The sequence below is a fragment of the Pempheris klunzingeri genome, chromosome 1, assembly GCF_042242105.1.
Source record: "Pempheris klunzingeri isolate RE-2024b chromosome 1, fPemKlu1.hap1, whole genome shotgun sequence".
NCBI classification, from domain to species: domain Eukaryota; kingdom Metazoa; phylum Chordata; class Actinopteri; order Acropomatiformes; family Pempheridae; genus Pempheris; species Pempheris klunzingeri.
In genome coordinates, this window is record NC_092012.1 from 15,307,994 (window position 1) to 15,321,615 (window position 13,622).

General features: G+C 39.2%; 2 protein-coding genes across 2 annotated transcripts; one reads left to right on the forward strand and one right to left on the reverse strand.

Annotated features, from left to right (window-relative positions):
* The first annotated feature begins 295 nt into the window (after window positions 1–295).
* LOC139206487 (adenosine receptor A2b) lies at window positions 296–2,599 on the forward strand. The gene is made up of 2 exons (XM_070836264.1): window positions 296–1,097; window positions 2,304–2,599. Exons 1-2 carry the CDS (start codon window positions 296–298, stop codon window positions 2,597–2,599), a joined length of 1,098 nt encoding a protein of 365 aa, XP_070692365.1.
* A 5,608-nt stretch (window positions 2,600–8,207) lies between these two features.
* Window positions 8,208–13,372, reverse strand: cyb5b (cytochrome b5 type B). Its single transcript, XM_070828421.1, has 5 exons — window positions 12,902–13,372; window positions 11,677–11,805; window positions 10,064–10,090; window positions 9,890–9,921; window positions 8,208–9,654 (listed from the first exon to the last, which is right to left on the reverse strand). Exons 1-5 carry the CDS (start codon window positions 13,100–13,102, stop codon window positions 9,564–9,566), a joined length of 480 nt encoding a protein of 159 aa, XP_070684522.1. The 5' UTR covers window positions 13,103–13,372; the 3' UTR covers window positions 8,208–9,563.
* Between the last annotated feature and the right edge of the window lie 250 nt (window positions 13,373–13,622).

Sequence of the window (13,622 nt, forward strand, 5' to 3'; positions counted from 1 at the left end):
TCTGACAGACCTATAGATAAGTTATACGATTCACAAAACTACAACTGTAAAATTAACAATTAATTTTGAAACAGATTGCGACACTGTGTCAGTGGAAGTTTGGAGAGACAGACTGTCACCACCCAACTCTAATTGCACCAGGTGTGCCACTGATTGTGGAGGTGAAAGGCTACAAACAGCTGCAGCGCTGCTCTCTAATGTCACCCCCATATCTTTGCTTATTCGCTTTTCTTTCTTAAATTGTCTTCCAAACTGTTTTTTTTTTTTTGTCTCTATTGTGGTTGTGGTTGCAAAAATGCATTCCCCACTTAATTTCTCAACTTCCGAGGACTCCAACCTGTCAGATGCTGACCCTGAGAGGCTGCAGGAGCTGGCTCACCGCTCCCTCAAAGTAAGCATAATAATCGTTTTGGGCGTGATGATCACTTTGGGAAATATTGCAGTTCTCCTGGTTATAACTTCCTCCGTGGCTGGCTGGTCAAGAACCTCTCGGTACTTTCTCCTCTCTCTAACTGCTGCAGACTCTGCGTTTGGACTGCTGGTCATGCCCTTGAATCTCTGGGTGAGTCTGCTTAAGGATCACACAGAAGGGCCAGATGCTTTTTGTCATGTCGTGGCCTTTTGCAATGCCACAGTCTACTCTACGTGCATGTACACACTGGCCACGATAAGCCTGGAGAGGTACATTGCAGTGTTTTACCCGCTGCAATACTCCTCTCTGATGACCAGAAGAAGGACGCTGCTCCTCATTGCCTTCTCCTGGTGCTTCCCTCCCTTTTTACTGTCGCCAATATCATTTCCAGATGGCATTATCGAGGTTAATTTTTCTACTGCATCGCTGGTCTGCAATCCGTCCTACTCCACAAATGTTGGATACTCCCTGAGCTTGACATGTTTTATATTCTTCCCCTGCTCCGTCATCATGACATATGCAAACCTGAGAGTGTGGTGCGCTGCCAAGAAACAGAGACTGAAGCTGCGCAAATATGACTGTGCGCGTCGCAGAAGACACAATGTGGCATCCCGGGTGCTTCTGCCTGTGATGGCGGCCTACTACACCTGTTGGACACCCTGCATGGCAGCTATGATCTACAATGGTAAGCTATGAATCAGTGGGAATAAACCATTTGAATGATAATGACAATAAACCTGTAAATCAAAATGTATACTGATAGAAAAAGATCATCTTAATAATTCCAAAGAATTCACTCGTCAAAACCTCTGAAGTGGATGTGTGTGTTGCCTCTCCTGCATCAGTGTGACCAGCTCAGCATCATCTGAGAGTATTATTCCTGTGCCACAATGAAGAAAACTAGAGAACACTTCAGCTAGTGAATCCTGTTTATGTATAGCTAGACTAGATGGCATTAACTGTGGGTAAAACTGCTCTTGCAATACACTTTTTTCATAGCCAGGTTCTTAAAAAATACAGGGCAGTTTAGTGTTTTAGAGTTTAAGGTTGCTGATGTGGACTCTGCTGATCTCACAATGACTGAAGAGCAAAATGTTGCATGTTTTTGAATGTAAGGAACAAAGTAAGCCAAACTCCAACTTTGATATTGCAGTACTGTTTACGCTTATGTCAGATGTCTTGATTCAAAAATAGTAAGATAGCTCAAAAGTATTTATTTAAATATCTCAGATTAACTTCAATTTGTTTAATGACTAATTCTCCCTCTCCCCAAACTTCTCCTTCGAAGTCTGTCAAAGTTATTCACGCAATTCTGGGCATTAATATGCTGATTTGAGGCCAGTTTTATGACTCAGACCTTTTTATGACTTATTTCTCATTTTCCCCAGCCATGTGCGGTCTTGGAGTAATCAAGACTGAAAGTGGAGTCACAGCTGAATTTTTTTTTTTTTTTTTTTTTTTTTAAATGAAGACCTTTTCCAAAGTAGGGCTGTAATTCATCTAATACTGATGAAAATCCCTGCAAAATGAAGCTGACAGTCTTAAGTGAAACTTCAAAATGCGCTTCTGTCCCAACGCTAGTGAGCATCACTTAAGTGGTTGCTTCCTCTCCCCCAAATCCATCAGCACATTTTGTACTTTTTGTATGAAGACTATAAATGTTAATTTGATGGCTTCGTGTCATTGCTCTCAGGAAAAGACTCACATCTCCAAGGATGTATTAAATGCTCACGTCTATGGTTTTAAAATGAAATCCGTTTATGTACGTGATCATAAACCAGCCATAGCTAGACTGTTTGTTTCATTTGTGACCTCGCTGTCTTGTGTTAACTGCTGATGTCATGCTGTGGATACTCGCCCCACGTCAGACCCTTTGCTCTCTGCCCCACAGCAGTCTCAGGCCGGAGCGTACCAGAGTGGATTGAGTTTGTGGTGGTATGGCTGCCAACGTCCAATGGTTTCCTCAATTGCATCTTCTACTTCTGGATAAACCGAAGCTTCCGCAGGAAATTCCACCTCGTCCTCCATAGGCTTACTGTGGCCCTCTGCCCCAAACTGGCCGACACCCTTGGGTGCTGCAGCACTTCCAAGACACAGTTTGTGTCAGGAATTCTGGATAATAACAACGGCGTCCATGAGCGCTCCTCCAGTGTATCCTCCACCTGCACCCTGTTGAGCTTGGCTTAGGATGTCTGCACATGAAGAGCACTACAGGCATGATAAAGGACATGGCAGTCACCTCTGTGGGGGCTCGTTTTGTCTGGTCAACTGAAGTCAAGTTATGGACATATCCCTACACAAGGGTAGGAAATGGAATAATGGGTCACAGCTTGGGTTGAAACTAAAACAGGCTATGATGGCGAGTATTTGAAATAACCACTGTACAGTCTACATCATTATAATTTGAGTTATATTGATTATTGTATATTTTTCTTATTTTTATTTTTTATCAATTTGCAGTCTACAAATAGTGTCCAGTTGACTGGAACACAAGCTCAGTTTCTAACTTATTTGGATTTTGTTTGTTTGTTTGTTTTACTCATGCACGCAGTGTTGCCGAGACTTGATTTACTGTCAGCGACGGCCTCTTAAACCACCTTTTAGTTGTTTTATAGTTGGCCATCAACCTCGTCTATGCCCCAGAAATGCCGACCATTATTCTGCATACAGCTATGTAATCAGACTTTTAACAGTATCAGCTTTTGCATATTTAGCCTGTCGCTTAGGTCAACACATTTCACTTCAAACATTTGAGGTTAGTCAATTTCCTCTTCACAAGACCTGATATTTAGACTTCTTGAATTTATATTAGACATTTGTAAATGAACATCACTATCCGATTACAAGCACTTTGAAGAATTGAGGCCATCTACCTCTTCTTCAATTTGAATTGTGCGTCAAAGACCTTGGCATATAACAGCTGGGAGAAGTTAACCTTTAAGTCATGGCATTTCAGTGTATGCAAGGAGAAAAGTAATTAAGCAGCTACACCGTAGAAAGGTCACATTTGTGCCGACAAGAGATAACTTTGGTAACCTCTGAGGCTTTGGTTATATATTTTGAGATATTAAGCCCATGATCTTCCCCTCACTATCTTCTATCACAGTATAGATTCAGCTTGGCAATGCCCATGTCATCTTTGTTGAAATGTTTTATGCAAGTTGTTGTAGCCTTTAGGTTGCTGCTTGGTGTCACTATCATTCAAATCTGTGCAGAGGCAAACAGTGGCGTTCCCCACAAACTTTTAAAAAACATGTTGCAGATCAGAAGGTCTGTCACTACATTATGTAAGAAAAATGACTGAATTTGTAATAGTCTTTTGTATGTATACAATTTGTTACATTTCTAAATTTCTAATTTTATACAAACATTTGATAATGTAATGGATGATCTATGAAATAAAGCATTGCGCCTTTAAATTGTGTCTAAAAATATCACGTTATTGCAGAATGGAACAGAATGGTATCAAAGTGTTTATTAATCAGTCTGTATGGTAATTTTCTGCCATTTGTGCATTCTGTGCTGCACTCCACATTATGAAAGAAAAAAAGCAGACCCTTCAAAGGAGGAGAGAAGAGCAGTATAACTTACTCACGGTACCTGAGTCTGACAAAGATGTTCCCTCCTGTGATAGCAGTTGCTGTATGAGCTGCTCTGCCTTGTCAGACAAAACCGAGAACGGTTTGCTTCCAGTGAACGTCGCTGCTTTGGTATGCTGTGGCTGCATCTTAAAAACCAGGGACCAGGTGTGCATTATAACTGCAAACACTTCTGCAACACTAATAAGTGCTTGTTGTTTGTTACCTTTTCTCATTGATAAATTTTTTTGTTGATGGAAATGGAATTGGGATGCAGCAGTCCTTGTATTTAGTGCTTGCAGTGTTTCCTCAATACCCAGTGTACCCAATTTGATTTAAGGGTTTCCAATTGCGCTCCAATACAGCAGCCGTGCTGTTGTAGAGATCCTTGGGGAAGAAAGAATAATTTAGATTGAATTCATTCCCTTGACTACTATTGTCTTACGCTGTAGGCATTATATAACTGAAAACAATGCATTAAAAACAATATACTCAATAGAGGTTAGATGACCAACAAACTATTGGAACAACTCCAAGTCCCTTGCTGTTTAGTGTTTTTGTGGAGCTGGCACAGTTCAGAATTCCACAAACCTATTTTGATATAATGAAAGTCTTAAGTTGTACGTGACCTGTTGTCAGAGTTGTTCATTAGCATTTCAGATGCTGGAGGATGACTAAGTGTGTTTGATACTGTGTGATTCTGTGTCTATATCAGCAATTACATGTGGTTAAACAACAGACGTCATGGGGTGCAAGTACACTGAGTTAGTCTGTGCACAAACCTTTGGTAATGTCTGCTGCTGTGTTTGTTTTCTTTAGTTTTACATCTGATAAAGTGTCTTATGATGAATAATTTGAATTGCATTATGCTAATTACTACCTACAGTACCAATGGCATGTTAGATAAGAGGTTGAGTCAGGGGTATGGGGTTAAGAACAGTATTAGAAATAAATGATGAGAATATTTGGCTTCTGAATAATGGATAGACTGTGTGCCTGGTTTTCAACATCAAAACAAGTCTCTCTACATGTGAGGCCAACAGCTTATTGGTGAAGCAGCTACAAGTGAATGCACAAAACTAGTTTTGTCTAGTATTAAGTCAAATTTGCTCAGTTTGTCATTTGACATTTTTACCTAAACTGCTATATATAGGCTATTTTATTTTTTATACTTTATTACTTGAGTGAATTTAATCCTTTCATGGGTCCCTCAAAAAAAGTAAAGTTGGGAATGTTCTTATTGTTAGAGATGAGTGTTTTCAGTGAACCTTTTAGGAAGTTGTCAGGGCTGCAAACCCCTCTTGGGATTCCCTCTGCAGACAGAAAATTAGACTTTGGTTCCTAATGCGAGTGAATCTCCTAGCATGGCAAAAAAAACCCCAAGAAATTTGATTTTAACATTGTCCAGTATAACACAAATTATACTAAATATGTTTTCTGTGAATAGATGAGCCTTTCAGCGATCTCAAACCACTTGTCAGAGATCATATTTATTCCTGCAGCATCCATAAGTGTTTTTCCAGCCGTTTGAGTTTTTTGCCGAGCAGGTCTCCCAGGACACTGGAGTGTTGTGCATTAGCAGCCTCAGATCTCCTTGAAGATGACAGGCGATTCAGTCATGGGGAATGATGTCTATCTCAGGGCTTTATACACTCCCTCAGATATAATATGCTGTGCTATAAGAGCTCATCCTTCTGTCTGGTCATAATCGTAGCCACAACCATCAAGGCTGATATGGATGTAAACTGACCAATGTATTTAATGCTCTTTGGGTTAAAAGGAAACATCTACAGCTGAGATCTGATTTGACTCAAATTTGTGAGACATCGCTTACTTCAAGACACAACAGTCAAAATGTCTTCTAATGTGAAACAATGTAAATCTGTTGTTCGTGCACAGTACTTCTAAACAAGTGCAAACAAAGGCAAGAGTGCAACAACAGTCCTGATGTGTGCAGAAACCAGCCCCATGTCAGTTTTGTCAGTACATTGCCAGTCATCACTATATAGGGCTTTAGATGATATTTTAAACTATCTAAGTGCACACAGTCTTTATCAGTATCACACTATCACAGTAACAATGTTGCAGGTTGTTTTTCATCCTTGCATAGTTTCTTTCCCACCATGTGTGACTCACTTATTGTGCTTTCTGTTGTTCCGTGTCCATGAAAACCTTGAGAATAAACACCGATTTAAGTGATGAATTTCTTACAGTGGGTGCACAACTAAGATTAGACATTTCACTGCTTCTGGTACAGGCCGAATGAACCGACTGACATATAAACATCTTGAGGTTGTAGTGCCACCTTGTGATTATACTACATATTGCAACATCAATACGTTTAAAGTCATTTTGACTGGTTGCGGTGGTGTTAAATGAAACCAGCTTCTACTATTCAGAGTGTATCAATCAGGTTTCTCCATGTTGTTTGCCAAAAGTGTGGTACTGATGTTCATTTTTCGTATAAGAGATTAAGATTTTTTTCAGAACTAAAATACATCATTCTTTTTAAACAATTCAGCAGTTTATGTGATGAGAGGGCATCCAGTTCATTAGATGTCACTCCTGATTAAAAAGGATGAATCAGTGGGTGTTGATTTGTGCTTTCTGTGGCGTGCTGGTCACGGGCACTCTGCACTGTGAGGGCTCTTGTGGACGTAGCAGATGGAAAGGCTTTAATTTCAGTCACTGCTTCCTGCTCCTCTCCATGGGAAGAGTAGCTGAGGGGAGCAGGCATACACAGGACTATTATTCACTTTGTGCCGGTGTCACACCATGACATGGTTACCTAAGAAAAACTGATGGTTTAAAAGTAGAAGTATGAAGGATCAAAGTGTAAGTGAAACATTTTTTTATCAGATACATCAATGCAATTTTTACATGAAATGGCCCAATGATTACATTTTTAACAAAATGACACCAGAGTGTGACGATCATGTAATCGCTTGGCTCTATGCCGCTCACCTCCTTGTGAAGCATGGACAGGCGACTTTTGAAAGATTCACTCTCCTTGGTTTATGAAAAGTGCTGTCTACCACAACGTCTTACAATGTAAGGCAGTTGTGGTTTCAATGCCATTCTTTAAAGGCGTGCATGGCCTTTGGTCTCCAAAGTATGAATGAACACCCACCTCAGCCATTGCAGCTAAGCTAAAGCCAGGTGGAACATTTTTCATTTCTGTATTCCTTTCAAATAAGCACAAACACTTTGAACTGGCACTATCAATTAACTTTTTTAAACAGACCAGTCAGATGCATGAAGAAGGATTTGCTAATGCAACAGTGGTGACCACACAGGACACAAGGCTGTGACACTATGAGAGGTCCTTTAACTATAGCCTCCTCATCTAATGACAAAGCGATGACTGTGTGAGTAGTTTTCTGGGCTACAGGTGTAGAATCAGAGCTCTAGACCACTCAGCAGATGAAATTGTTGCCTCAAGCTACTCTGCACTTGTGTTTGGGCTCATTCCCTGTCCCCACCATCACCCTGTCATTTTCAAACCTCTACAACTATAGCAGTCAGACTTCTGGCTCAGAATCAGAGTCTGATTTCCAGCGATTACAGGCCGTTGCCATTGTTTTGTCCTCTTTGTGATCGTAATAATTGTAACAACTTCATGCTACACCTATCTGTCATATTGAACAAATCTAATTATCAGCAAATAAATAACTAAATAAACAAATCTTGCACCAATTTTAGTGTGAATCGATTTTTCACAATATCACAGAAAAAGCTAATGTACATATAAGAGTGTAGTAAAGGCAAGAATCCAGATTAAAGACTTTAATATCATCTGACAAAAAAATCTATGAAGGAAGCATTTGTTAGGGGATTCATTTTTCAGTTATTAAAAATGTTTTCACTCAAAACTCACTTCAGCCTCGCATAAAAGGCAGTAAAAAACAGTATAGTGTTGGCTCTAACAGGTTGTCTTACGTTGTGCACATGCACTTCACTTTCTGCAGTTTTTGTTTGTATGTGTTACAGTATTCCATGAGTAAATTTCCAAATGAATGGTTAACATAAGACATTAAAAATCATTATCTTCATCACACTGTGATAAATATATACAAATAGCACCCCATTTATACTTGGTATTCATACATCTTAAGTTATTCACACAGTATATCAATGAAATTGAAAGATTCATTTTATTCAAAGAGACTTCATGACAGGAAATGGAAGCTGAAATGCAAAGAGAATCTTAACATAAGTTAAGAAGTAATAACATCTGCAAGTAAATATTGTAGTCGCTTGTAAAAATAGCAGCAAGTTATATTCAGAAATTTTCAACTTGTGTACTGGCAGATGGTAAATGTCAAATTATTATAGTTTTTTTAGTAAGAAAATGCTTTTTCTGAGAGTAATATGAAATAAAATGCCTGTTTTCAAAAGTTATTCAATTAACGGAGTGACTTTAGAAATGCTACGCAGAGCTTACTTAGACCAAGACATATTCATCAGTGCCAAAACCTGAACAGAAACCTAAAGAATTCAAAAGTTCAATAGATTATTAAATATGTGACCAACTGTGGCATGAAAGACTCCCATCTATGGCTCTAATGATAACTGGCCGACTTCATCCAGTACAAGTTGAACCCTCCAGTGACAGTTGCCAGCACAATTCACCCGAGACATAAAATTAAGATGCATTATGAAACAAAGTTGTGAAAAAGCTCCAGTTAAATAACAAATGGCATAGTGAGGAACAATGACATTTAAAAACAGAACAATCAAAGACTCCTCTTGTTGTAAGTACTCAGTCAGTCATTCACCATCACCTTTATATCTGGGTAATAAAATATTATCGTATCATTATGTACTACATACATTTATATTAATCCATGGGGCAGGCATTTTGAACAAGAAAAAAAGACAAATCAAACGCATTCTTGCTTAAATAATCACTGATACAACATAATTCACCACTATCTTTAAATAGAAACAAAGATTTGACACTGCAAATAGATAATTGACTAGATTATGCATTATCGACATTGTCGAGTGATATGATAAAGCATTGCTTAACACCAGAACTGTGCAGTAAGGAGTCAATGGAATAAACTCATGATTCTCAATTTATAGTTGGGCAGCAGTAACAATTTTCATTTTATTAAAACAAAGAATATGCATTGGAAGTTGTTATCCTGTGTAAAAAGGAGAATGGTCGCAGTTAACTGTGATCCTGATTTCAACACCATTCTGAATACCAACATCTCCTTCGATCTTTCCATTTTGTACAAGCAGGCTGTTAACAGAGACCAAACTGGGTCAAATGCATATGAAAGTTTAAGTTAAGGACAATATTTAACATTAATGACAACAGGCATAATGACGATGAAATACAAAGAAACTGAAGGCAGACAATTTAATAAAGTCTCTGCCCAACTGTCTATTTGGTGCACTTCATGTAGACGGACAAGGACAAAAATACTTTATCAAACAGCCCCCCTCCTTTCCTTGTTGCACGCACTCCTAATTGTGTGCGTTCAGTGTGAGGAGGTTTTGGTCAAACAATTCAAGGCCTCCAGATGAAAAAATGTGGAATGATGAAAATGGGATACCAGCACTCAAGAGGACTTGTGTTCGAACATGTAGTAGCGATACATGATACCAACAACAGCTGCAGCAATGACAGGTATCAACCAGGTTGTCCAGGAGCTGCTGGGAAAAATTAAATATCAAATACAAATGTTCTGAACCACAGAAATAAAATTAGACAAAACAAATGAGGCACAACAAACATATGATATATTTTCATTTGTGAAGTTATCAGTGTTTATATAGATAAATCAATGATACTGACATCTAACCTTTTGCAAAAAGGAAAAAAGCAAACAAAAAACAGTATTTTGTTTTTGAGCCCTGACACACGCCGTTCATCATGATGACTCACCTGGACTCTCCTGAAATTGTGTTGTGTATCTCCTACAGCAGGAAAAAAAGAAGTTGTACAATTTAGCAATAAACCAAAACTTCTGCATCATCTTATATGGTCTTCTAAATTCTGTGCCTGTCGCTTTGCTGTTGCAGCTAAGACGAGGCCACGTGAACAGACAGTGGAGCTTACCTTTGCAGTCTCCTCCTTTCTGTCATCCTACAAAGAAAAACAATAAATTGGTATTATTATCTTCAAGAATAAAGATTACGTCAGTTTCTCAGGTAGTTCATTACTAGTAGGATATGGCAGATCAACACTCAGCTGCATTCATATGGATTATTAGGTTAGTACTTACAAGAAAATATAAATATGAAGTCGTCAGCCTACAAAATATCAGTTCTCGACTTGGACTTTGGCGCATGCTCACACACAAGACATTCATCTTATTGATAGCCACATTGCTTACTGTCACGCTATGATCACTATCATGAGCGTGATGTTCCCAGTTTCATTAAGAAATCAAGATTTGAGGAAAATGGGACTTGTAGAAGCACCAGAAAGAAAGTTTTTCTTTAATTAAGTAACAGAACGTGTTGCCTCATGCTTTCATACTTTCATGTGCCTGTTTTGATTCTTCTGACATACAGTCATGCTTTTTTGTCCCCCTGCAATGGGTCTTTTCCATGTGGACGACATTTGTAGTGCCTCCTGTCCTACTGGCATGATCACAGCATTTGTTTAGTTTAGTTAAATGACCATCCCTCAATATTTCCACTATCTATAGAATATGTAGTGAAAACTTTGAAGGCATTTTTCCTCATCTGAGTCAAGGGTCTCCGGAAGGAGGAAGTTGTTTGCTGTGCAGAATGTGAAGCCCCTTTTTTTTTTTTATTCGTCGTATGATTTGATTTTGTTGTTCTTGTTCTGCTGTGTGCCTGTTAAGAGTGTACATCCATTGAGAAGAACAAAAAGCAGAGTCAGATTCCTTGTATGTGTTTACATGTTCGGCCAATACAGCTGATTCAGATAGAACACAAAGTTGTAGCCATGACAGTAGACAACAACTCAAATATGGATGTTGCTGCCATGAAGCGGCAAACTCTAAAACAAGGTTGCCACACACACACACACACACACACACACACACACACACACACACACACACACACACACACACACACACACACACACACACACACACACACACACACACACACACACACACACACACACACACACACACACACACCAAAGTTATGACCAACAACATGTTTTGTGAGGTCATGCTGACCTTCGACAGTTGACCACAAAATTCATATCAGTTTATCCTTGTGTCCAAATGGATGTTTGTGCCAAAGCAAACCCTTCATGGCGTTCCTGAGTAAACCTAAACAAATGATGCCTCCCAGCCACAGCTGTTGCCAGAACGGAGGAATAAACACCACAATGCACCTCGATTTGAATAATTCGATGTTTTCTCATTGAATACTGAACTAATGCTCACACGACAACCTTGTCGAAAAAGGATGTTACGAGCCAATTTCCGTTTGAAAAGATGTCTTCAATTTGTGAATAAGCATGTAAAACCCAAATTACTTCATGGCACAGTCTTGTGACTGTGCAACAAATGGTTACTTATTCTCAGAGATCTGGTGATGCCGATTAATCATTCTGCTTGATTACTTTCAATTTAAGTAATAATTATGATTTTTACTATTTAACAGAGGGATATGGCCATCATTCAAAGATACTACTGGCGGGAAATCAGGTCTTTCAGAGCCAACAGAGACCACACATCTCACCATGTGAAGCTCCCCAATGTAGTACTGCTGGAGCATCTCCCGGGCATCTGTGGAATGACCCACATCCTCAAAGCTCTCTGTGGCGTCTGCACCTGCCTGCTCCAGCAAAACCTCCTCGCCTCCCGGATGCTGAAAGCAAGTAATTGGTTAACAGAGTGTGTTGAGTTAATCACTTAATTTGCCTGACGCTCTCAGAATATTATAGTTAGTTGCCATGCTTAATTACATCAAATTAGCTAAATACACCGATATGGTCTGCCAGAGATGGACAGTAAACGAGTACATTTACTCCAGGTCAGTACTTTATTTCTAGTTATTTATCTACACTAGAGAAATTACATTATGTAGTTTTTTTCTCCACTACATTTGACAGTTGAAGTTACCAGTTGCTATTCTGATTTTACATAGAGTGCATCTTTTACAATGACTTGTATTTTTATTAGTTAAACTACCCATTAGTATATTATGTAGTTATAATTAGTTACACTGCAAGCAGCTGCAGCATTAAAATGATGCTCTGAGAAGGGCCATTTTACACGAGTACTTATTTAGTATAAAGTTCAAGTTCTGAGTGCAGAACTTTTACTTGAAATTGAGGATTTTAACAATGGGACATTGAGTTTACTTAAGCAAAGGATCCGGTTACTTGTTGGCATTGGTGATGACCATGAAACACATAACACTGCTGCTTAGCGTTACACAACAGCTGCATTAGCTAGGTTTCACTATATGGTCTCACACTGTTTAACCTATGTTACTGAAAATACCAACAATTAAAGCAGGGTTGCTCACAATGATGATGTTGTAAATAACATGCAGATATATCGATGCAACCCTGCTTTTAAGCTACAATAACATTATGAAAATGGTGGGCAGAGACTTCAATAGCTGCCGTTAATTGTTAGCTAACGTTAGCTAATCATGAATGCTGCTAGGAGCTGTTCCAGTTGCAGTAGTTTGCGCAAGCATCGCTTTGCATTACCTTGTTTAAACCCGAGATAAAGTTAACTTCACACCAACGAGCAATATATTGCTCTGGAAAGCGATGCTGCTCGTTTACAGTCAGCAGATGTTAACGTAACACGTCAACAGATAAAGCTAACAATCCTTTCGTAATGCCAGGAAGTAGCCTTAGCCGCAATGAGGTGACCAAAGGCTTAACCACAGCAGAAATTGAATTTCATTAGCATTAATACTCAAGTAGTTCGTAAAAAGCATTTCTTACCTCTTCAAGGAAGCATGTGATGTCATATATTTTATTATGGATGATGAGCCATGTGTCAGTGCTCATATTATGAACTCTTATCTCTTCTGATGTGTAATATTTTGCGCAACCGTCTACTGTATCGCCGTTTTCCTCAACATTATTGCTATCAGCGTCTGCAGCTTCTGTGTTAACGAGGTTGTCATTAATTTCCTCACCCATCCTAACGATAACGCGAACACCCTATAGTTGTGTCGACTGAGCAGCTAGCTGAGGTTAGCTTCTGTTAGCCAGCTATGGAAGTAACGCTAGCTGGCTACGTTTAAATCGGTTAGCAACCTATTTGAATTAGCTTAGATGCGCTAAAAAACACACGCTCCTAATAGCACCGTCGCAATGACCTGACGTAAACAACAGGTTTCCCCACACAAATGCTAAACAATGTTGGGTTACGAAATCAAAAAACACCCTAACCCGGCAAGTCAGCAGACATGTGAAACAGACCAATGACATACATGTTATTTCAGCAGCATACACAAACAGCCGAGAGCTGACCAATGAGACTCCAGCTTTCGGAGTGAGGACCAATCAAAATCCACCACTTGATGATCACGAGACTTGGACATGCGCAAAGGTTGTCAACTGTGCGCTCCTATTGCGCATACGAGTTTTTGCGTTTTCAGTGACTGATTTTTATGTGACCTTAAAACATTTGTTTCCAGGATATTTTAAAGGCACTGCA

Bases quoted from the DNA above. Each gene is read 5' to 3' on its own strand.
- cyb5b (XM_070828421.1), bottom strand. From the start codon at position 13,102: ATGGGTGAGGAAATTAATGACAACCTCGTTAACACAGAAGCTGCAGAC. The intron at 10,091-11,676 runs GTGAGATGTGTG...TTTTCTTTGTAG, and splicing joins ACATTGGGGAGCTTCACATG to GATGACAGAAAGGAGGAGAC. The intron at 9,922-10,063 runs GTAAGCTCCACT...TTCCTGCTGTAG, and splicing joins GAAAGGAGGAGACTGCAAAG to GAGATACACAACACAATTTC.
- LOC139206487 (XM_070836264.1), top strand. From the start codon at position 296: ATGCATTCCCCACTTAATTTCTCAACTTCCGAGGACTCCAACCTGTCA. The intron at 1,098-2,303 runs GTAAGCTATGAA...TCTGCCCCACAG, and splicing joins GGCAGCTATGATCTACAATG to CAGTCTCAGGCCGGAGCGTA.